The sequence below is a fragment of the Solea senegalensis genome, linkage group LG9, assembly GCF_019176455.1.
Source record: "Solea senegalensis isolate Sse05_10M linkage group LG9, IFAPA_SoseM_1, whole genome shotgun sequence".
NCBI lineage: Eukaryota > Metazoa > Chordata > Actinopteri > Pleuronectiformes > Soleidae > Solea > Solea senegalensis.
The window spans coordinates 831,839-846,954 of NC_058029.1; the positions used below are offsets into that span (position 1 = coordinate 831,839).

Sequence of the window (15,116 nt, forward strand, 5' to 3'; positions counted from 1 at the left end):
TTTTATTTATTGTGTATGTGGCCGGAAATCTAATGTATATTAAAAACATTTTATAAATCTTTTAAAGACGTTCACTCTGTTTTTATTCAAACATTTACGCATAGTTTGTTTAGAAAACAGAACTGTTCACATTTTAGTTGGCATTAGCCGGTGTTAGCTGTCATTAGCTGATGTTGGCTAGCATTAGCTGATGTTAGCTGGTGTAAGTACACTCTGTTTTTATTCAGATAAACATTTACACATTGTTTAGAAAACAAAAACTGTTCAAACTTGAACATTTGAAGGTTTTCCCTTTTTAAGGTAAAACCTGAATTAAAACTTGTAAACTTATAAATGAAATGATCTCCGATTTATACGGTGAAAAGTGCTGTGATCGACAACAAACTGTATAAACAATTCTTAAGTTAAGTTCAGGGTCTGAACTTAACTGAACCAGTTCTTCTAATCATCTACAGAGAGAGAAAAAAACATTCAGTTTTATTGCAAATTTTCTTGGTTAATCATCTGAGGGTTTCTGATCGCAGAGAAAATCACAATAATCAATATCCTCATTTTATAATTACAGAAATAATATTGAACTGCCATTATTTTCTCTTTTTTTAAAAAACAAAATATTCACAAAAGAACACATATGAACTTTTTCAACTGTTTGATGAGATAGTAATGCATAGTCGGCATGGATGTATTATAAGAATTAGATAGAGCACCGCCCCCTTGAATACGATATTGTCATGGTGGCCACATGCGGTACTGCAATTTTCCCATTGAGCGCAATAGTAAAAGAGACGACTGTAAGACGTGGACATAGACATGTGTAGATCTTTATATTCTATCATTTTACATTTGTAAAAACCTGCCTAAACGCCATAAAAAGCCCCCAAACAATCTTATTTCCCAGAATGACGTCACAGCTGTGTACGAGCACAGTAAAGCGCGGTCATGTGGCGTCTCGGGAACGGCGCTACTGTCAGGGAACCGTACGATGTTAAAACTCTATGAGAAATGTGAATAAATGAGGACAATGAAGGGTTTTCTTTTAAATATTAGGTCAAAGCAGGTTTTAGTTATTTATTCGTCGCTCTATTAGGATTTATTAAATTTTAAACGTATTATCGATGTATTAACGAGCTGCTGTGTGGATTCATACTGACATAGATGACGGTGTGATGCTCTGAGACCTGCGCTCACTTCGCCACTGATGTCCTATCGTCACTCTCTGTTCATAAAGTTACTGATAAATGTGACGAACACATGGATTAGCGTGAAATAATCTGCCGTTATAAAACTACGTTTGACACGTTGTTAATTGTTACTAATAATATGGTCTGCAGGTTTTCTGGCCTGACTTTATTTTAATATTTTCTAATTATTTTATTAACCATAAATTGTACTTATATCCGATAAGCTTTATTTGTAAGCAACATACAAAAACAGTAAAAACTGATGTTTAACTCAAAATAGAACAAAGGGAAATGTAGATTGACACTATGCTTTTATTTTATATAGATGTTATAAATGGGGGGAGGAGGGAGAGGTGAAGTGAGGGGGCGGAGTCATGGAAGTGACGAGTGCATGTTATCTACTGCTGCACACACATTTCCTTTAGACTTGGTGCCTTCAGTCTTCTCGTCATCACTGCAGCATCCTGACACGTGACTCACATGACCTCATCACCTGATCATCCTCACCTGGTCAGTCGCTGCTCACGCTTTCATTTCAAGTCTTTATTCAGGTATGTACTTTCTTATGTCTCACAGTCTCCAAAATAGTATATATAACATAAAAAAGTATTTGTGGACTCAAAAAACAAGAGATTGAAGAGCTGCAGGTTCAAATGTTATTTTGTGAGTTTTTCCACAAACCTCATAGAGAAAATCAGTGATTTTAACATCACAGCACACTGGAGTTGTTGATCCACTGCTGCTTCCATCACTAAGTTCAAATGTCTTATTTTGTAAAGTTCTGTTTTAGACATCCTTTGTTCAGATTGACCTCAGTGACACAAAGTGGCCACACGAGGCAGCAGAGGGCCAGCAGCTCCTGTGTCCCTGTGAACTAAAATAACTGATTTTCACTACAGGGTTTGGTGTGAAGTCAGTGAGATAAAACGTGAACATGTTCTCAAGATTTTATGTGAGTATTTTGTAAAGTGACAAGATCAGTATCTCCTGAGTTACATGTTGGCAGCAGGGGGCGCTCACATGAGTTTCTTGTGAAAATAAAGAGCGAAGGTGACATTTTGAAAATCTTTATTCCAGAACATTAAGATCCACCATGAAGTCAGGACAGTTTTTCTTCATAACTTAACAGAACCATCAGATTCACATCAGAGTTTATTTGGATTTTTTATCAAACTTTTTTTAAAACCATTAACAGTATTATTATCATTATTATTTTTTTCTCTGTGGCATTTTTCTCTACATCTAATGTCGACATACAGTGTTTAAAAATGTTTGGTAAGTAACTGTTTTTTTTATACTGAGTTTAACATTAAAATACAAAGGAGATAAAAAAACCAAAAACATTTTCACTTCTTTTCTCCTTCAAATTTCAACAATATTTCAGTAGCTGCCTTCAGTTGTACTTCAGATTTATGTTGTTTTTTTTGACTTGTTGGAAAAAAACAAAACGACTATTACTCAGCAGTTTAAAAAATAAAATAAAAAACAGGATTAGACCAACTAAACTGCCACGTCTACTACACATGGACGGTTATCATTATTTTTTATTCTTTTTATTCATTTTTTTTTAATGGATATGACACAAAGTCTTGTTTACATCAAGTGCAAGCCCAAAACAAACCTATAAATGACATTTGTAATATAAAACTTGGTAAAAAATACTTATTTAAAACTGTACAATCACCAAGTAGACAGAGTGACAACGTGAGCTGACGTTCATTTGGATTCAGCGGCTTCAGCCTTTGGCTCCTGCAGACAAACAAACACAAACAACATCACAATTACAGGCGTTTACATTTTGTTTGAATCATCTACATTGCTGAACTGTTTTGTTCTCAGAAACTTGATAAACTTTCATTTTTTCCATCCTGAAGTGCATTTTTTGTTTTTCATGTTTATTGTTAAGTTTATACATTATTTTCTTTTAAATACCGAATATGACATAACAATGTAAATTTGGCGATACATTGTCGTCCCTTGTGCGATATGCTAAGCGATACGCCAGGATACACAAATATCCTTATTTTTTGTTTATTCTTAATCAACTTGAGTCAAATGAACAAAGTTGCGCTGAAGTGAACAGTCACCGGGCGTCACTACTTCATGTCTCCTCAAGGTGGCGCTGCTCACATGAATGAGGTTAAATTTGTGGCTGATTAAGAGGGAGACTTTATGACCTATGACCTCTTTTCCTTCACTCAGACAGATGTCATCACGTGTCGCAGAGAATCGTGATATTATTCGTGTCATGTCTGTGATTCATACAGAACATTACCGATGTTATTTGCTATCATTCAGTTGTGTTTTAAATAAATCTAAACACTGATATAACTGTTCATTAATGACTAAATAATTTTGACAATACACTAATTAGTTCAAGTGTTCTTTTTGTTTTTAATAGTTTAATGCAAAACTGGTTTAAAGACTTTCTTTTTTAATTCAATTAACGTTTACAGGTGTTACAGTAGAAATGCACCCTTGTTAAATTTAATCATTTAAACCAGTTTGTGTGATTTTTTTTTCCTGCTTCTTAAATGTAAATATTTAAAGAAATCGTTAAAACTCTGATCAACATTTTTTAACCAAATAACTGATTAATCAGAAAAGATTTATGATAAAAATAATCGTTGCACCAGTAGTGATTTAAGGAAGAAATGTTGTATTTATAAGTGGAGGCGACAGGAATATTTATCTATTATATAATTCATAATTTCTCTCATTTACTTTTATTTATTACATTGTTTTTACATCATTAAATATTTCTGGAAAGAATAAATGTGGTGAAGCACTGCCACCTGGTGGTGCTACATCACAATGTCACAATGCGGCAAAATACTTGATAGAAATATTTATTTTGGATTGTTGAGTTAATATAGATGTTTATTTTTTATTGAGATATAGTTTTTCGCATAAATTCATGATTAATTACAATGTTTCTGACAGATTCAATTTGCAATTATAGATGATTTTCACCATGGATTCATTTGGTCATTTTCTCGAACTCATTGCCTCATAAAATCAGTGCCGAAGTGATGTTCTCAAATGTACTGTTTTTTTCCCACAAACTACATTATTTAGTTTTAATGATTTCTTCGTTTTTATAAAGAAAATTGTGTCTTGATGATTATGAACCAGATTAAACGTATGAATTAAAATAGTTGTCTAATCAATAGGTGCAGTCATTTAAACAGATTTAATTTAAAGAAGGAAACGTCATGTTCCTAACATTGTGCAATATATATACACACACGTGTGTGTGTGTGTGTGTGTGTGTAAGAATAAATGAGAAAAAGGAAGAATTCATCTCTGGTGCAGAAACAAACCTCAGCCTTCTTTCCATTCTCGGCTGGTTTGACCTTCCTCGCTTTGGGTCCCTTCTACAAACATCAGACAGAGAGAATGAAAAACAACAAACAAACAAAGAGGCCATAGTTTTTAAATTATCCGATGACAAGCACAATCATTTTTTCCATCTTTATCAAAATAGTAGAACTTCATGACGTTAATATACATGGAAAAAAATGTGCGTGTGTGTGTATGTGTGTATATATATATATATATATATACATACATACATACACATATACATACACACACACACACACACATATAATGTGTGTCCATGCACACACACACCCATATATAATGTGTGTGTGAGTGTATACAACCATCAAGTGCAAAATGCTTTTTGCTGCTACTGCGAACTTAAAGAGTATTTGTAATATTTTTTACAGGACTTTTTTCTGCTCTTATTACTAGTACTATGCTTTCTGCATAGGTAACAGTCATTTTGTGTGTGTCTATAGTTATATATTCTATTTCTCTTCTGTTGAATGAATGCACGAGTGAATACACGTGAGAACAGTGCGCCCCAATTTCACTGTGCGATGCCTGCGTACAGCAACACATCAACGGCTTTTTGCCCCCTTGTGGTGGCAAAAAAGCCGTTGATGTGTCCAAGAGGACAAATTATCTTCACATACATCTGTTTATGTTTAATTGAAAGCTTTTAAATCTGTTTGCTCATTAACATCAGGTCACACACACAGTCTCACCTTTGCTGGAGCTTTTTTCTTTGTCTCCGCTGGTGCAGGGTTGGGTTTTAGCTACACAAAAAGAAAACTGACATTTTACTACAACAGTAAACACACACACACAAAACAGACAACAAAAAACTCAGTCAATAAAATCTACGTCAGTTTAAAAGTCTACGATATCTTAAGAACACGTTCACGTCTTTATCTCAATGTGAGACTGACTTTTCCAACAGGAAACTTGGAGCTGCTGGCCTACTGCTGCCTCATGTGGTCACTTTGTGTCACTGAACACATCTGAATTTCAAACGCCAAGTGACAAAATAAGACATTGGAACTGAGTGATGGAGGCAGCAGTGGATCATCCACTCCTGTGTGCTGCCAAAATCTCTGATTTTAACATCTTTTTTTGAGTGAGTGGTTTACAAACTTCAGTTTCCTGTTGGAAAAGTCTGTCTAACAGTGAAATAAATTAAGATATTCCAGACTTAAACTGTCGTAGATGTTATTAGCCTTGCTGGCACCAGGGGGTGCTCGCACAATAGTGCTGACACTAGCATTTATTAGTACGTTGTGTGATGATCTTACCAACGCCAGGCGTGGTGAATGTCTTCTTTGCTGAGGAGATAAAACGAAGAGAAACAGAAATTTGACCTTTAACCTTTACTGACTGACTGGCTTAGTGGGCTACGTTACAGTCAATGCTCAATAACAAATTTCAATATGAGTGAAATGGTAACATGATTATGAATGAATGATTATATTTTTGAAGAACATACCTCTAGGGCCACAGCTGGCTGAAAGGACAATAAAGGGGGAAAAAGAATGAGAAACAATTAGAATACAACAAAAATAATTCACATGTTTTTTTAAATGTGTGTACTGTCAGTATTCTTATTTGTTTGTTTTTATAAATGTAGGCTTTAGGAAAACATGCATATCTTGTGAAAATGTAAGGGGAAGATGAAGAATTAATATCCTAATTTTCCTAGTTTTCTTAGGTGACATTTAAAGTGAAGTCAAGGCCCTTAAATAAGGTTATTAAAAACATTCAGGCGGCATTTCCGACTCACTCACACCCTAATAACAACTTATTACAGGTACCATCACTGCTGTTTTTCATTCACTACCGCTTTCATTTGACATATTTTTTATTTTCAAATAAAAAGAAAACCATCAAACTCATTGCTTAAATAACGCTTGTAAACATTAAAAAAATACATTTTCAGCGCGACTTTAATCAGCCGATTATTTGAAAAGCTTCACAAGACAAATTAGAACAAGCTGAAAAATCTAAACAAATTGTTTTAATTATTATTTACCATACATTTATAACCGCGATTATCAAAACAGAGAAAAATAAAAAAAAAACATCCCGCGCATATTTGAATTCAAAAGTGGGCGTCGCCGTGGGCTCGTGACGTCGCCTTGGCGCCCTGACAGCTTTCTTTGTTTTGTATCAGTGCGCGCGGACAGACAGTCAGACAGACAGCTGTTGGAAAACTGATAAGATTACGGGCTCTACTTAATCTGACGCTGCGTGTGCATCATATGAAGAAATACACGCAAACAAACACATAAAAAACAACACGTAATTAAATGACACCAGATTTGAGGTTTTTATTCTATTTTCCCCTGTTTTGTTTTTAATATTTGAATAATACTGTCGAGCTACTGAATAACAGACTTTACTAACGACACGCCGCACATTTATAAAATATATTTATGACATACAAATATTTCACAACGATGAAAAAAATGTGCGATTATCGAAAGTTTGACATGTGTTAAAAAATACAGTATTTAATCAACATATGACAAATATTTAAACACTTTTCGGAGGGAAAAGTGCAGATTTGTCTTAATCTAAACGATCCACGAGGAAAAAAACAGAGCTCCCCTCCCCCTCCTTTTCCCTCTATTTTGGGGTGTTTTGGGTTTTTTTTGCACTCGAAGTTCTAACTAAACGCTTCGTTATTCGACTTAATCGTTAACAGTGACTTAATTGACGTGCTGTGTGGATTTGTTTGCGTGTAAAGTTTAGTGGTTCGTGGCGTCAAGTGTCAAAGATGTTTCCCTCCATTAAAAACTAACGGTGTCACAGCAGCAGCAGCTGCACTTAGTGGCGCGAGCGTTCACGTAGGACACGACACTTACGCCACATGTGTACGCTCAGAAACAAAAAATGTGTTTCCTCATTTTTTTGACGGTTTAGTGTTGATTCTTTTTTATCGCGACATCCACAAAAACTGCGTTCATTTTCTCCCCGAACGAGCGAGCGAACGACGAACGTCTGTCTCTCCTCTGCCTGACCGCCATTGCTGAAAATGATGACGTCCCCTCTGATGCAGGAAAAATGTCAAACGTAAACCCCGAGTTAACTACGACAACAACAGCCGAACGCCTTTAAACGACGGGGAAAAAATCACTAAATTAAGTAAAGTAAAATTCTTACCTTGGATTTGACCATGTTTCTGGCAAAAAATGGACCGAAAGGTTGACAAAAAAATATACCGCGCAAAAAAGGGGGTGTATTTCCTGGCTCACGACAACGGGAATACGATCGCTGCTGTTGTAAAATGGCGAATGTTTAATGCAAACGAGTGTTTTGTAGCTTAAACCCAAACTGAAACAGAGGAACGCGACCGGTTTGAACCAGTTTTCTATTTGGGAGGCTGTGATTGGACGGAGACACGTCACGTGTTTCCAGGACCGCCCAATTGTTAAAGAGGCAGGAGACCGGCGGCCATGATGGAGACGGAGGGAGGGAGAAAATACGACGAACAAAAAAGAAAAACATGAAAAATACCGATCACTTTCGCAAGGCGGCGCTGTGTCAAATGTTTTTAAAAGACTGAGTTAATTTCCCTCCAAAAAACACATGCATTATTTTTATTGTATTTAAAGACAGGCGCGGACTCCGCCGCACGAGCCGCTCCGGCTCTTTGTAGCGATACGTCAACGTCGTCGCCATATTGGTCCGGGCAAGACGAACAACCGTGAGATAGTAAACAAATAATGGACAATAACGTTTACGTTTAAATACAATATAGTCTGTTATCTACGAGGGGGAAATCCTCAACTAACTGATCAATCTGATCGATCAATTGTAATCGATCACAAATCTAAATGTTTCCATTGTTTTTAAAGCTGTGAAATAATAATAATTAAAGTCAAAATCATGTTTATCAGCAGTTTAACATACAGCATTCTGTAATGTTTATTAAACAGTGAACAGAAATAAACACAAATATAAAAGTGGAACATTAGAATATCAACTGCAATTAAAGAAATTGTAATTCGTAACTAATCATATCGTACAACAATAATATTGCAATAATACAGTGTAATATCTTAACAAGGAGTATCATAGTAAAACATGGCAATAAAAGGTACCAATGGATCAGAATCAAAATATTAGAATAGCAATGATATTAAATTGTGTATTTTACAGAAACTATTTAGTGTATTTGCTGAATTTGTTCCATTTTTCTCAATTATAATTTTTTTTTAATCCATTACAATTATGTTTTTAAGCCATGTTGTCTGTGAGTAGAATAATGTAAAGAATTACAGACAGAATTGGACTAAATCTGTGTAAAAACCAAAAAGTCAGATCTGATTACATTTCAATCTATTAGCACTTTGAAATTAAAAAGTCAACTTGCTGGGTTAGGTTAACCCTAACCCAAGTCACTTTAAGTCTGCAATTCTGTTAATATTATATGCATTGGAAATATGAATAAATTAGGGCTGCAAATAATGATTGTATTCACCATTAATCTGAGTAGTTTGGTCAGAAAATGTTGTGTTTGCCTGTTGTGGAAAAGATGACGTTCTCAAATGTCATATTTTGTCCACAAACTAAAATAATACATTTGAATGGTTTTTTTGTTCATTATATGAAGCAAATAAACCAGATAATATTCACATTTAAGAAGTTTTTTCATCTTTCAACCATAAAAATGGCTTATCGATGTGTCAAAAAGTCATTTTGTAATTGATTAATTGAAAACGTACATTTTAAACAATGATACACTGACACAAACATGTGTTCATATTGAAATTTAAACACTGGACCTTAAATGCCTTCCAAAAATGGAGGAAAGTGCTTTTATTTTCGACTGCATGAGTGTTTTTAAAATAATTTCTTTCACTCGTTCACGACAGGTTTAATAACATTTCCTTACAAAACACGACCGTCATGAACTGTCATGAATTTTACAGTCAACGGCATGCATTTGACACACAGCTCACACATTTATTTATTTACCTACCTACATCTCCACCAGTAGATTCTGCAAATTAGACTCATGATTTAATTTTTTTTAAATCAACAATCATAAATATCAACTCTTCTAAAGCCCCATGGGGGTAAAAAAAATCACCATCTTGATATTTGACAAATAGGCAGCAGAAAGTGAAGTGTCCACGTCTCTCTTCTCCACAGAAGCCCTTGTGTCAGGAGAGTGAGCGAGTGAGTGAGGTTGTTCTCACTCGTCTTAAGCTCTTAAGCCTGGACGCCGTCACTGCACAGGTCGGTGAAGTAAGAGTCTCTCTTGTGCTTTAATGCTTTAAGGAAATCCTGCACTCGCTCTTGGCGGCAGGTGGTGTAGTGCTGCAGCGCCTCCTGTCTCCTCTGCACGTCCGCAGGTTTCCCGTTCCCGTGATGCTGCAGGTGTTCTGCGACACAGACACGGTCCGCCTCCAACTGCAGTGAAGCCTGGTGCTCTCGATGGAGATCTCGGGCTTTCTACAACACAGAAAAACAACAAAAGACACACAAACACACACATTACAATCACACTTCATAAGATTCACACTTAAATCCTAGTTTAATGAACAACCATGAAGTATATGTCACATGATTGGAAAACAGTTTTTAGCCACTTAACAAAAGACTCACCTCATAAAATCAGTCAGTCTACAATGTCTTTAGAACATGTTCACGTCTTTATCTCACTGTTAGACTTTTCCAACAGGAAACTGGAGCTTGTAAACCACTCACTCTCCCACACCAAAGTCCATAGAGAAAATCATTGATTTTAGCATCACAGCACACAGGAGTTGTTGATCCATTGCTGCCTCCATCACTGAGTTCAAATGTCTTATTTTATTAATTAGGCTTTTAAAATCCTTTGTTCAGATTGACCTCAGTGACACAAAGTGACCACACGAGGCAGCAGCTCCTGCGTCCCAACGAGCTAAAATCACTGATTTTCTCTATGGGATGTGGTGTGGGACAGTGAGTGGTTTACAAACTTCAGTTTGCTGTTTTCACCTTAGGGGGCACTAGAGAGCCCTTGAGCAATGCAGAGGGTTGCCAGACCTGACCTCCATGCAAAGTTTCAAGTTTTTATGCACGTTAACCTCCTCAAAAATGACCGCAAAGCCACAGATAGAATAATAATCTGAAGGATTAACAATAGGCCGTTTCAGCCCCTGCCAATCGTGGCTCGGGCCCTAATTTCTTGTTGTGAACGTCCTCCCGCTGAGTGCATGACACAGATAACCATGTCGTAAAAAAACAACAGTCTTTACCTGAATAGATTTATGACTGAGTTGATACTGAAGAACGGCTTCACACAGATTCCAGAAGGAATACTCGGGCCACAGCACCGACTGAAACACCAGGCAGGAGTGGGATGTCTGACGGACAGAAGACAAATGTCAATCAATAATCCAAGTCTCAAAGGTAAAGCTGAGTAGTCTTTGCAATTCATTGGGTTAAAAGGGTCTGTCTGTCTGTCTGTCTGTCTGAATGTCCTGGATGATGCTTCGCTAGAATTTTTTTTGTTTGGCTGATATTAGTGAAGATAAACCTTTATTAATGATCTAATAAACATCATTACTGACAAACATTTGCTACATTACAGAAAAATGAAAATGTTTAGAGGTAGATACTTAAAGGCATAGTTCAGGTTTATTTTACGCAGCCAAAGACAAACACTTGAAAACTAGAAAACTAGATTGAAGACGAGGACAAGGGGGAAAAACAACCCTGATTTTAGCTACTTAATAAAAGACTCGCCTCATAAAATCTACATCAGTTTAAGTCTGAGATGTCTTAAGAACATGGAAACTGAAAGTTTGTTAACCACTCACTCACTCAACCACTCACTCTCCCACACCAAACCTCAGAGAAAATCAATGATTTTAACATCACAGCACACAGGAGTTGTTGATCCACTGCTGCCTCCATGTCTTATTTTGGCTTTTGAAAACCTTTGTTCAGATTGACTTAAATGACACAATGTGACCACACGAGGCAGCAGTAGACCAACAACTGTGTCCCTGTGAGTTAAAATCACTGATTTTCTCTATGGGGTTTGGTGTGGGAGAGTGAGTGGTTTACAAACTTCAGTTTCCATGTTTTTAAGATATCGTAGATTTTAACTGAGGCTTTTGTTAAGGAGCTGAAATCAGCTTTTTTTTTTCCCTTGCGAGGTTTGATTGACATCTTTCCAGTCACACATCGTCACATCACACATGTCGTTCTCATCCTCTCACCTGCCAGAGTAGAAAGTCGCTGAGTCGCACCTCTCCAGACGTGCGGATGAGGAGATCAGGATTAGGAGAGTTGTTGCTGTACAGACACTCGCTGAGCAGCGGCTCTGACACGTCGCTGAAGCACCACAGAAAACCAAAAATCACTCAAGTCTCTGGATTTCTCTCATCTCCGTACAGTCAGCCTCTGACCAGTTTTTAAAATCATTATGGTTTACCTGGATTTGATCAAGCCTTGTTCCACGCCCCACGCCATTTCCCTCACCGCGTTTGTGATTTCATACCTCGACGTGTAGGCGAAGCACACGTTCAGGAAACACCTGCAAAACAAGGAAATCTTTTAATATCATCGTTTAAAATAATGTGTTTTCAGTGAGAGGAATTATCCCTTTTCAGGCTGGTTCTCAGCAGCAGGGGGCGCTCACAGCTCAGAGGCCGTAACACACACACAGATTAATGTCAGAATCTGAATGTGAGGACAAACCTACTTATTGTGAGACTTGGTTGTGATCACAGCTTTGGCAATCAGCTGCTGAAGGTCATGCGGCAGCATATTTAGGTCACCCAGCACCCGGATACACACACCGTGCTTCTCCAGATTATCTCTGCAGAAGAGGCAGAGACGAGTGTACAGATTATTCAGAGAAAATAACAGAGAGAAGAAGAAGCCTCAACTGCTCAAACTCACTCAGATTTATTGGCCCATGTCTGCGACGGTACCCTAACACACATGCATGTACCACTCACTCTCCCACACCAAACCCCATAGAGAAGCACACACACAGGAGTTATTGATCCACTGCTGCCTCCATCACTCAGTTCAAATGTCTTATTTAGTCAATTCAGTCTCTGAAATCCTTTGTTCAGATTTAAATCAGTGACACATCAGTGACCACACGAGGCAGCAGAGGACCAGTAGCTCCTGTGTCCCTGTGAGCTAAAATCACTGAAGTCTAACAGTGAGATAAAGATGTGAACATGTTCTTACAGACATTGTAGACTTAAACTGACGTAGATTTTATTAAGTGAGCTTCTCTTCAAGTGGCTAAAATCAGTTTTTTCATGCCATTTTTTTACAGAAGCTGGTTCTCGGAACAGTCAGCTCTGACAACCACAACGGGGGGAAAAAAAGAAGAAGCTGCAAATCATGTGAATTGTGACTAAAATGTCCCACAGGGAGCAGCAAGGTGAATGGTTGCTGGTGTGAAACTCACCGCTCCTCCAGCAGCCTCTCAAACTTCTGCCTGGCCAGCTCCATCAGCCCGTCCACCTCGTCTTTGGTTCGCTTAAAGTTCTCGATGCTGAAGGCGTACACCGTCACCTCAGGGATGCTGAGATGCTTACACCAGCGTAGTGTCTGAGGACCAAGACACAAAACACAGAATAATCATTTACCAAGCCCGGACGACATGTGTTTGTGTTTGAAGACGCAGCCTCACCTCGGCCAGCTTGTTGAAACCCTGCGTGTGACCTTCCTGCCGCTCAATGTTGTTTCTACGTGCAAAGCGGCGGTTACCGTCCATGATGAAGGCCACGTGTTTGGGCATGGGTCCAGCCTGGATGTGTAGCACAGATCAGATGTTTATTAGCAACGCTTGTATGGTCAAGATAAAACATTCAAGTGTGATGTTCCTCCTAATCCTGCACCAATCAGCAGCCTGAGACACAGACTTCACAAAATCTACGTCAGTTCAAGTCTACGATATATTAAGAACATGTTTACGTCTTTATCTCACTGTTAGACAGACTCACTGTTAACAGGAAAGTGAAGTTTGTAAACCACTCACTCTCCCACACCAAACCTCATAGAGGTTTTCATCATTTAACCCTTTAACACCCAAGCCTCAAAATGACTGACTTTTCCTGGTTATTTTAACCATAAAAGGGCCCGAATACGTCCTGTGACTAAGTGCTTTTTCCCATTTTAACAGAATAACTTTCAAACGCTGGCAGTTATTTACAGTTTACTGCATGTTAAAATTGTTTGTTAACAATTCAAAATGAAAGAAACCAAAAAGTTATATTTGGAACAACAGATTTTGTGTTAAATTTGAAATGTGACCAGTATAAAACATATTTAAAATAACACTGTTTTAAGTTTTTGTCTCAATGTCCAAAATCAGGGCCAAAAAATGGAAACTATGTCCAGGCGTTCGTCAAACTTTTTCCCTTTCTAGTGACAAAGACGCTGAGTCGCCGTTGGAATTTTCCTATGGCACAAACCATTGCATATTTACGGTGATACAGAATGTGCTTGCACAAACATGTCGTCTGTGGTACGCTCGCTGTTAAAGGGTTAAAATCGTAACTGCACCTTTAAGTGGTGGCCCCCATGTAAACAAAAGGGAGGGCCGCATGTGGCCTGCGCCCCAAGAGTTTGACACCTCTGATTTTAGAGGATTGGAACAAAACAATTGACATTTTCTGGATTAAAACCACCAATGGATTAACCAGTAAAACTATTAACAGGTTAATAATAATAAAACCTTTACTCACCTTTAAGACATTGGCTGAAATTTTCTCAATGAGGTTTAATTCACCTTCTTTTATCCACGACATTTTCACGATCTGTGGGGGAAAAAAAATACAATAATAATCACTAATAATTTCTTTTTTAAATCTTATACAGGAAAATAATCGGAATATCGTCTAACCGTGTCATTCAAACAATGATGACGATAATACGATGAGGTGCAGCCACTGACAGATCAAATCTCCGTTCATTCACAAAAACACATGTAAGCAACTCGAACAGCTTTAAAAAATGAAACCCAGGTCAGCACAAACATCGAGTGTGAACGGAAAATAGCGCGTGAATTTACGCCGCTGACGCACGCGCTCTTTCCTGGCGATTATGTCCACGCACTTTGTCATTTATCGTTTTTTAATTCCACGAACCTTCCAACTCACAGCTTTGACGATGACGACGTCTTCCGCACCGATCGTCACGTGACGTCCCCCCGCACGATGACGACTTCCTGGGAGAGATGGTAGTGGGTTCTGCCGGTTGCTGCGCCCTCGTGGGCGATGGTGGTACTGCAGATGGGAAGCAAAACAAATGAATAATTTCTTTTTTGCTTTTTTTTAAAAAAAAATGCTCTGCGTGTATATGTCGGTGTTTTACAAATATAGCAAAGATCGTTTTGCTTGTGAAGATGCTTCACTCTGAATAGATTTGAGACTGAACAATGTGTACATGAGTTAATATTAGATATCATAATAGTACATTTATATAGCACTTTACATGAACTTAAAGTCACTATGATAAGCCATGATATCTTCACAACATGTTCACATCTTTATCTCACTCTTAGACAGATTTTTCAACAGGAAATGGAAGTTTGTAAACCACTCACTCTCCCACACAGGAGTTGTTGATCCACTGCTGCCTCCA

At 37.7% G+C, this 15,116-nt stretch overlaps 1 protein-coding gene and 1 long non-coding RNA gene across 4 annotated transcripts; both read right to left on the minus strand.

Annotated features, from left to right (window-relative positions):
• Positions 1 to 2,232: 2,232 nt before the first annotated feature.
• LOC122775126 lies at positions 2,233 to 7,884 on the minus strand. The gene is made up of 6 exons (XR_006361065.1): positions 7,671 to 7,884; positions 5,995 to 6,012; positions 5,804 to 5,833; positions 5,237 to 5,287; positions 4,505 to 4,558; positions 2,233 to 2,930 (listed from the first exon to the last, which is right to left on the minus strand). It is a non-coding gene; the product is annotated as an uncharacterized LOC122775126 (long non-coding RNA).
• Positions 7,885 to 9,296: 1,412 nt separating this feature from the next.
• dhdds (dehydrodolichyl diphosphate synthase) lies at positions 9,297 to 14,690 on the minus strand. 3 transcript variants are annotated; one of them, XM_044033244.1, is made up of 9 exons: positions 14,633 to 14,690; positions 14,219 to 14,290; positions 13,162 to 13,278; positions 12,937 to 13,079; positions 12,211 to 12,327; positions 11,941 to 12,042; positions 11,726 to 11,840; positions 10,757 to 10,864; positions 9,297 to 9,968 (listed from the first exon to the last, which is right to left on the minus strand). In XM_044033244.1, exons 2-9 carry the CDS (start codon positions 14,279 to 14,281, stop codon positions 9,726 to 9,728), a joined length of 1,008 nt encoding a protein of 335 aa, XP_043889179.1. In that variant the 5' UTR covers positions 14,282 to 14,290; positions 14,633 to 14,690; the 3' UTR covers positions 9,297 to 9,725. The 3 variants fall into 3 exon arrangements, with proteins under 3 accessions (XP_043889179.1, XP_043889178.1, XP_043889177.1); XM_044033243.1 differs by having other exon boundaries at positions 14,621 to 14,687; XM_044033242.1 differs by having other exon boundaries at positions 14,377 to 14,674.
• Positions 14,691 to 15,116: the final 426 nt, after the last annotated feature.

Coding starts and splice junctions, on each gene's coding strand:
- dhdds (XM_044033244.1), bottom strand. CDS start 14,281: ATGTCGTGGATAAAAGAAGGTGAATTAAACCTCATTGAGAAAATTTCA. Junction 13,080..13,161: donor GTTTCAACAAGCTGGCCGAG/GTGAGGCTGCGT, acceptor CTTGGTCCTCAG/ACACTACGCTGGTGTAAGCA. Junction 11,841..11,940: donor CAAGGCTTGATCAAATCCAG/GTAAACCATAAT, acceptor GTGGTGCTTCAG/CGACGTGTCAGAGCCGCTGC.